Source organism: Penaeus vannamei, chromosome 34 (genome assembly GCF_042767895.1).
Source record: "Penaeus vannamei isolate JL-2024 chromosome 34, ASM4276789v1, whole genome shotgun sequence".
In the NCBI taxonomy this organism is placed as follows: domain Eukaryota; kingdom Metazoa; phylum Arthropoda; class Malacostraca; order Decapoda; family Penaeidae; genus Penaeus; species Penaeus vannamei.
Genome location: NC_091582.1, coordinates 6,712,370 through 6,722,369, shown reverse-complemented (window position 1 = coordinate 6,722,369; position 10,000 = coordinate 6,712,370). Strand labels below are relative to the sequence as shown.

Here is a 10,000-nt window from a genome sequence, read left to right as displayed (position 1 = left end):
TATATATATATATATATATATATATGTGTGTGTGTGTGTGTGTGTGTGTGTGTGTGTGTGTGTGTGTGTGTATGTGTGTGTGTGTGTGTGGTATGCCTGATTTTCTCGCCGATACTCCGATCCGTGTCCAATCCTTCAAGTTAACAATATGACTTTGGAACAAAACACCGATGCTGTTTTGTACTATATGATTATCTTATATTAGTGATCCTTATCAATAGTATATTCTTTTAATATCTAGAGATGAAAAAGATCATTATATATACACGAAAATAGGATATTGAAATCACGTTTTCATTCTTGACTTCCGACCCTGAAATTTTGTACAAGGAAATGTATAAATAGACTGGAAATAAATTATTGTAAAAACTTTATCTTTTTCACGTCTTTTAAATCATGTTTAGTGTAGATTTAGTCATTTCCTCTAAAACATTCATGTATATAAATAAACTAGTGATTCACTTATGTTGTCAACAAATAAGGTACGTTTGAATTCTTAACCATTTAAAGCATCTACTATAACTTACCCAATTATTTTGGAAGATTACTATTTGTTGTGTGACTCTTATGAATTCCTATGTATTCTATTACTTTATCAGTTTATAGAAATGCAACAGTTTATAAGATAATCGAACGCTGTGTATATTTCTCAAAAGCTTACTATCCCGAGATAATAGTTTTTCAAGTCTCGTCTCCACGGTTTCATAAACGAGATAGTTATTCACATTAGTACGTTTCAGATATTGATCATTTATATTCATGGATTCATGGAATATGTTTGCCTCGCTTGGATAATGAGAAAATGATTATTGCCGCAGACGAGTGAGGTCGAACGAGGCCGGGTGGCGAAGCGGAAGCCGGTGCCCAACACCTGCGTTGTTCGAGCGTGTCGAACGCTGTGTCTGTCTCTGCCTGTCTTTGCTTGTCTGTCTCTTTATGTGTATATGTGTACCTGTCTCTGCTTATCTATCTATTCCCAGCCTTTGCCTCGTCTGTTTATCTGGCTGGTGTTTGTCTGTTTGCCCTTCTTCCTCTGTCTATCTGTCTGTCTCTGTCTCTGTCTCTCTCTCTCTCTCTCTGTCTCTCTCTCTCTCTCTCTCTCTCTCTCTCTCTCTCTCTCTCTCTCTCTCTCTCTCTCTCTCTCTCTCTCTCTCTCTCTCTCTCTCTCTCTCTCTCTATAGGTCTGCTACATGTCTCTCTTTCTTCTCTGTCTCTCTAGGTATAGTTATTTCTGCGTAACTAATTGCATTTGCTACACACACAAACACACTCCGCGTGTGTTTACAGTTCCCTCTCTTTGTATTCTTCAAGCCGGTGTCTATCCTCAATTAAACTTTCCAATTTCTCAATGTGTTTTCTTCCACAACATAGGCCTACAAATGATTCCATTCGTTGTTTTTCTTCCATATACATAGGCCTACAAACGATCCCGAGCGCGACCTGGCTACAACGTGCCGAGGGAACCGACGCCAGAGGAACGTCTCGAACGGCTGAACACGGCCATTCAGGCGATCACTTTCGATGACGTTCGGACGGTGAGTGGAAGAAAAAAACGTTTTTGTGGAGAAGAGAAGAGAAGATATATATATATATATATATATATATATATATATATATATATATATATATATATACATATATATATATATATATATATATATATATATATATATATATATATATAGAGAGAGAGAGAGAGAGAGAGAGAGAGAGAGAGAGAGAGAGAGAGAGAGAGAGAGAGAAAGAGAAAGAGAAAGAGAAAGAGAAAGGGAAAGGGAAAGGGAAAGGGAAAGAGAAAGGGAAAGGGAAAGAGAAAGGGAAAGGGAGAGAGAAAGAGAGAGAGAAAGAGAAAAAGAAAGAGAAGAGAAAGAGAAAGAGAAAGAGAAATAGAAAGAGAGAGAGAGAGAAGAGAGAAGAAAAAGAAAAAGAAAAAGAAAAAGCAAGAGAACCAGACAGAAAGAAAAAGAACGAGAGAACCCAAACGAAATAAGAAGAGAAGAGCTCATTCCTAGCACCCAGATTATAGATAAATAAACAAAGAAATAAAAGAAATCTGAAGCACACTCCTACACGTCCTACAAACCCACCTTCCCCAAACAGGTGGTGTCCTGCATCCCCGGCAACATCGAAGTAGGAGCCACATACGACCTGGTGCTGGGGGCAAGCCAGAACAAGCCCCGGAGAGTGAAGGCAAGTCTCCTCCACCTCGCCGTTCACCACAGGGCTGCCCAGTGTGCCAAGCTCCTTCTGCATCTCGGGGCACCGACGGAAGGTACTGGGTCTTGGCGTTGAAAATGTAATATGTGTTTAGAGTTTTATGTGATATATGTCTTATCAATAATAGAATATGTGTACAGTTAGAAAGTTATTAGCTTTTTATGAAATATATATATATATATATATATATATATATATATATATATATATATATATATATATATAATAGACTAACTGTATAGTCAAAAAGTTGTTGTTTTATATGTCTTCTTATGAATAAAAGATATGCGTATAGTCAAAAATAATTTAGAACGAGGGCGGAAATAGACAAGCAGGGAAAAACAAAGATCCGGTAGAACTAACAAAAAAGTAGATAAGTTAAAAAAAATGTTTGAAAGGAAGGAGATAAGAAACAAGGATACCGGAAGGTCGTGGAAATGTAACAATCCGTGATTCAGCTCTGTCCCTCATTCTTTATCTGTGGCAGTTAAAAACAGAAGAAACAGAAAATCTTGAAAGGTCGAATATAAAGTAAGAATGAAAGAAATTCGGGTATCTGCATTTGTAATACATCCATTCCTCATCCACGTCCTCAGTCTTTTAAAATATAGAGAACCAAAACAACATTTTTCCAGCCACAGACAGTGAACTGGGCGACTGCGCCATCCACGCCGGCGTCAGGATGTCTCGGTACGACTTGGTGACCCTTCTGCTGGAGTACGGCGCCTCCCCGACCTCCACCAATGCCGCCAATGACACTCCTCTGCACCTAGCGGCCAAGCAGGGTCTCGTACACACCTGCAAGGTTTTACTCGAAGCAGGGGCCGACCCTACGGCAAGGAATAGGTCAGGTTCCATGGGTGTTTCGTGTAAACTCTCTCTTCTCTTTTCTCTTCTCTTCTCTTCTATCCTCTCCTCTCTCTGATGATAATAATAATAAAGAATAACAACAATAACGATAATAATAATAATGATAAAAGATGATAATAATAACTATTATTATTATCAACATTATTATTATCATTATCATTATCATTATCACCATAATTATTTTTGTTATTGTTATCATTATCATTATCTATTATTATTACCATTTTTATTTCCACTATTATGATCATTATACTATTATTATTATTATTATTATCGTTTTATCATCATAGTGATGATAATGATAATAATGATAGTAATATTATAATGATTATCATCATTATAATAATGATGATAATGATAATAATGACTATTAATAATAATGATAATAATGACAATAGTAAGAATAATGATAATAATTGTAATAACAATAATAATAATAACCAGTGATAATGATAAAGATGATTTTAATGCGGGTAATGATGATAATAGTTGTATTAATAATAATGTTAATGATAACAATAACAATAATCATAGTGATAATAATAATAGTTGTTATAATAATGATTATGATAATGACAATAGCTGTATTAGTAATAACAGTGACAATCATTATACTCATAATAATAATCAAGACATAATAAACATACATAGCAATGGCGGGCAGTATGAGATAATACATATGTGTACTATCAAGATTATCTAGCAATGTCATCGATCGAGGCTTTCCAAGTGATTGAGAAATAATTATGTCTTGTTGCGATTGCATAAGGATTTCCAGAATTTGACTAGTATGTCCTGAAAAATGAAAGATGCACAAACAAGATTTCTTCCGTGTGTAAATGTCATAGTCACCCCTAAAATTGTAGCGTTTTCTTATTATTGGATTCTATGGTATTGTCTTTTATCTTTATGATTATTGGAATTTGTTACAGCGATTCTTATGTTTTATGGGAACAACCATCGATTAATAAGAAAACTTGCTATTAATTTACTCTATGCTTTATCATGTAGCTGCGTTGTTTTTTATGAAGAACTCGCCAATACGCAATAATATTTATTTCTACCGCATTTTATTTATATCTAATTCTCTATTTAGAAAAACCTATTGCAATTTTGAAATCTTTCCTACCCAGTCTCCAGGGTAGTGAAAGATGATATCCCTACAAGCATCACTCTCGCAAATAATCAATTAAGCACTTTTTAGAAACACACCGCAGTTATCCTCTCACTCTCCCATTCATACTTACGAGATGGTTCCGTTGTCTATGAAGAAACTGACGAATTAAACACAGCGGTAAAGAAAACGTGGATTATGGTACACCTTAATTTTCCCTTTCCCAGTCTGGCTGAGTGAGACCGTTAATTTTATCGTCTTTTATTTCTGTGTTTTTAAACGTTTCTCTACTTCTTTTTGTTTATTTGTGCGTTATTTCTGTTGACTTTTTTTAGGGGGTGGGAGGGGGTTGGGTGTATGGTTGGGTGTTAGAGATCTGGGTGCTTTTTTCTTCGTTTGAGGTAGTGTATGCGCGTAAGTTGAGGCAACGAAGAAGGTTATGAAATAAGGCGCTATATAGCATGGCAAGAGAATGAATTTCCATCTTACCGTTTAAATAAGTTGCATAAACGGTTAGAGAAAAAAACTTTCATACCTTTTCAGTTCGCAAACAAAAGTAATTTGGCATTTTGGTGTTACCAATTTTTTTTAGACATTTTCCTTTTTTAAAATGTCCACATGGCGTTATCAGAATCTTGATGGATTTATGAGATTTACTATGTATACACCATTATCCACGTGTTTTCCTGTTTACATATGAGATCTCGATGCCGCATACCTTTATCAGTTATACTTAATATGTCATATATGACACAATCAATCCCGATAAAAGGCTGCGAACTCTTAAACGGCTTTAATAAATAATTACTTGTATTCGCTGTAAACATTCACTGGTCCACCTTCGCTGCCATATGCACATCGCATTCCTTGTAATGAAAATCTTACCTAGTCAGTATTTCCAAGAGAGAAACCCCACTAAACCATTTTCTATGACGGCAGTCCAAACCAAAGAGAAAAGAAAACACTAGGCATATTTAGTGCTAACAAAAACGTCTCCCCAGGTATAACGAGACACCATGGGATACTGCTACCCTCGCTGGCTCCCCCTCCTCCTTGGCCTGTGCTGACCTCATTCTTACAAGCCACCTGCAAGCCAAAGAGAGCGCCAGAAGTCTTAGGCAATTGACCAGCCGGCCTGTGTGACCTTTTATAGTGTTTTTCGTTTTTTTTTTCTTTCTCTCTCATGGAAGACTTTTTAAGATATAGTGAAATAAGAGCATATATTGTATTTTTGTAATAGTTGTAATAGTATATGTATGTGAAGGTGCTGAGAAGAGCTTCACAATTATTGAAAATATTTTCACACACACACACACACACACACACACACACACACACACACACACACACACACACACACACACACACACACACACACACACACACACACACACACACACGCACGCACGCACGCACGCACATACACACACACGCACACGCAAACGTAAGCTATTGGAGTTAATGTTTAATTTTAAAATCTTATATTGTATGATTTCAGGGTGTATTGCTACTAATTATTAAGATGAAAATAAATATATTATAAAGAGTCCGCCCAGCGTTATATATTTCAAGGTAATGAACAAGTATTGTTATCTGCGTAAATATTTATTGACTGTGTACTTAATTGTAAGTCAAAAATATATAGGATTATGCACTTGTACATGATAATCTAGGAAATTAAGCACAGTTAAAAATATGTACACATTATGTAAATAATTTCCACTGATATTTATTTGAATAAAAATGTAAACTGGTATTATTTGTTTATATCATTCCTTTCACAGAATCAAAAATTATATCTTATTTGGAATTGAAAAGTATTGATTTAACAATTTGTCCGTAAAAGCATCATATTCCATTTACTATTTTAATAAAATTATTTATCTTTATTCATAAATTTATCTGTATCTGTACGTATTTATCTATGTTTTTCGTTTTTTTTTTTCTTTCTAACTCACGGAAGACTTTTTAAGATATAGTAAAATAAGAGCATATATTGTATTTTTGTAATAGTTGGAATAGAATACGTATGTGAAGGTGCTGATAAGAGCTTCACAATTATTGAAAATATTTTCACCCACACGCACACAAACACACGCACGCACACACACACACACACACACACACACACACACACACACACATACACACACACACACACACACACACACACACACACACACACACACACACACACACACACACACACACACACACACACACACACACGCACACACACACACACGCAAACGTAAGCTATGGAAGTCAATGTTTAATTTTTAAATCTTATATTGTATGATTTCAGGGTGTATTGCTACTAATTATTAAGATGAAGATAAATATATTATAAAGAGTCCGCCCAGCGTTATATATTTCAAGGTAATGAACAAGTATTGTTATCTGCGTAAATATTTATTGACTGTGTACTTAATTGTAAGTCAAAAATATATAGGATTATGCACTTGTACATGATAATCTAGGAAATTAACCACAGTTAAAAATATGAACACATTATGTAAATAATTTCCACTGATATTTATTTGAATAAAAATATAAACTGGTATTATTTGTTTATATCATTCCTTTCACAGAATCGAAAAATTATTACTTATTTGGAATTGAAAAGTATTGATTTAACAATTTGTCCGTAAAAGCATCATATTCCACTTACTATTTTAATAAAATTCTTTATCTTTATCCATAAATTTATCTGTATCTGTACGTATTTATCTATATACATAACTATATCTATGTCTATACGTATCTACCAATATACGTCTCTCCCTCTCTCTCTCTCTCTCTAAATAAATAAATAAATAAATATATATATATATATATATATATATATATATATATATATATATATATATATATATATATGTGTGTGTGTGTGTGTGTGTGTGTGTGTGTGTGTGTGTGTGTGTGTGTGTGTGTATACACACACACACACCTATGTATCTACCTATCTATCTATCTAGAGAAAGGGAGAGAGAGAGAGGCAGAGAGAAGGGGGTGATAAAAGGTTTATCCTAAACATGGATAAAGGACAAGTTTATAAGTATAGTTTGATAAAGCTGTTTCTACGCCCTTAGGTGGTTAGCTGTATGTATGAATGACAGAAGCGAGATATAATAATGGTCAGATAACAATGAATGAAGGCCTAAAAATAGAATTAAAACCGGATACAGAACTGCTGCTAACCTGACGGTCCAGAACCAAGCGCTTGTTTCATGTATTTTGAAGGCGGTGTCCTCATGCTCGCTCTCTCTGGCCATTCTTGTATCATTTTTTCTTTTCTTTCTCTGTAGCTTTTATTGTTGGTATGAGCATGTCTAATTTCCTTTTTGGTTTCTCATCTCTTTCTTTCTTATTCTGTCTGGCTTAGGGTGGATGTGTCTTATAACTGTGTTACCTCTCTCTCTCTTTTTTTCTCTTTATTTTCTCTCTTTCTCGTTTTTTTCTCTCTAATCCCCCTCTCTCTCCCTCCCTCCCCTCTCTCCCTTCCTCCCTCCCCCCTTGTCTCTCCTTGCCTCTCTTTCTCTCTCTCTCCCTCCCTCCCTCTCTCTGTCCAAAATGATTTGTTAAATCAAGCCGAGTGTGGACCTGCACCAATTACCATAAAAAGGGCACTTCCAAAGCCTGCATTACACGTGGTTACAAGGGCCGGAGCGGCGTCGGGAACCTGTGCGGCCGACCAGGGGGGAGATTTTATGGGAAGTGGACAGAAGAGGGGTGAGAGGGAGGCAGGGAAGGGGAAGGGGAAGGGGAGGGGATAGGGATAGGCCAGGCTGGGGGAGACTGAAGTTATTTGATCACACACCTCGCCCCCAACGCCCCCCCCCCCGCGGCTCCCCCCCTCCCTCTGTTCAAGCGCGCCAGGCTCCCGCACACCTGGGACCTGTCAATGTTGCTGGCCCGTGTTGCTGGCTAATGTTTGCGAAAGGGGAGATGGATGTAAAGGAGATGGATACATATCCAGACAGGCTAACAAATAATCGGTTATATATATATATATGTATATACTTACATACATATTGATGTATGTATGTATATACGTACATTCATACATATTTATGTATGTATATACATACATGTATATTTATGTATGTATGTATATACATACATATATATTATATATATTTACGTATATATATACACATATACACGCACGCAAGCACACACACACACACACATTTACTCATATACATACATACACACTCACATTCACTCACTCACACACACACACACACACACACACACACACACACACACACACACACACACACACACACACAAACACAACGTATAACATATCATAAATTCATAAAATCTCAAACGTTTCCTCTTTTCCTGTAACAACACGAAAGATCATGAAGATAATTCTAAGCTATTAAACCGAGAAAATCCATGAGCCAGGCCAAGCAGGTGCTACCGAAGGAATGCATAACCCAGCAGTCTCTGAGTCGCGCAGGTGACGGCGTCGGTCGCCACGCCTCTGCTCAACGCTTTGTCACGTGTCACCGTATACTGAATCATGCTGACAGAAATGCTATGAAGGCTGAACCGCTGTTGTTTCCATGCGATGCCTCTTTTTAAATTTGCGAATTCCTGATCACAGTCGGTATTGATTACCTATGGATCCCAGAGCAGGTAGATTAAAGTTGTATGAGCATGGTGATTTATAGTGTGAATGAATTTAGTTTGGAAAATGCAGCACGTGAAAACAGGGAGTAAAATTTAAAAGATACGGCTCGTTGTTTCAATTCTTTTAAGTATATGCGAGGACATACAGTTTCAAAACGCTTAACCTCGTGTTAAAAAGAAAAGAAAAAAAATAAGACGCATAGAAAAAAAACTAATGATATGAAACGAAGATAAATGTACTACAAAACAGACAACATTACAGTATAATAAGATAAACAAATGAAATAAAAGGAGATTAACTCATTTTTTAAAACCAACAGCAATTACATCTAGGCCTAGATAAATTATGAACACATCCTTTTATACTAAAAGCATTATCCTGTGACAAAGGCAGCACGCAGACAGTGAGTGAATCGATCAACGTAACTAATTTAACGTAAATGAAACTAGTGGCTTTAAAATCTAATTATACGGTCGCTGGCCACAATGTACAACGGTTTCAAATCTCCGACACCGAGCTCGGATATCTGTTGATGATTTGTTGTGGATGTTAGAATGAGGAACAGCTGATTAGAAATTGAATTCTTACATCTTTATTATTTATTTCCACTGAAATTAATCGATTAAAAAAAGTAAGAAAAAAAACTGCGTCTCATCTACATTTACATAAAATGTGTTAAAACAGAACTCGATGACCAATAAGAAAGAAGAAAAGAAAAAACACTGATTTGTTCTCAATTAGAAAATCAAAGCAAATTATATTGAACGCTCCCAGACATACTAACACACGTGCACGCACACACACGCGCGCGCATATAGACGAATAGATAATGAACAAATATGTATCTATATATATCTAGGTCTATCTATCTGTGTGAGTGTGATTGTGTGTTAACAAGAAAGCAAGGTGTTCTCAGCGCTTGCCTTATCAGTTCTTATCTGTGAATTTACGAAGACATGCTGTATGAATGGACGTTTAGCTTTTATTCATGGGAAAGCAGTTTGCACTTTCTCACTACTGTGATTTACTATCATATTATGTGTTTGATTGTGTTAAAGGAAATGACTCATTCTGTGTTGATTCACGTGTGCTGTGAGCTGTCTACAGTACACTCACTTTGTGCGTCCTAAGCCAGCCTAATGTTAACCCACCGC

At 36.1% G+C, this 10,000-nt stretch overlaps 1 protein-coding gene across 2 annotated transcripts in view; it reads left to right on the top strand.

Moving 5' to 3' along the window:
• LOC113826784 (ankyrin repeat and SOCS box protein 8) overlaps nt 1-6,190 on the top strand; it is a 7,231-nt gene extending 1,041 nt beyond the window's left edge. The window contains exons 2-6 of one of the 2 annotated variants that reach the window (XM_070113588.1): nt 1,416-1,535; nt 2,101-2,272; nt 2,853-3,063; nt 5,203-5,370; nt 6,147-6,190. In XM_070113588.1, coding sequence (XP_069969689.1) covers nt 1,416-1,535; nt 2,101-2,272; nt 2,853-3,063; nt 5,203-5,344 — 645 coding nt within the window. In that variant the 3' untranslated portion in view covers nt 5,345-5,370; nt 6,147-6,190. Of the gene's footprint in view, nt 1-1,415; nt 1,536-2,100; nt 2,273-2,852; nt 3,064-5,202; nt 5,610-6,146 lie in introns of those variants that run through there. The other variant, XM_027379671.2, reaches the window with a different exon arrangement.
• The last annotated feature ends 3,810 nt before the right edge of the window (nt 6,191-10,000 follow it).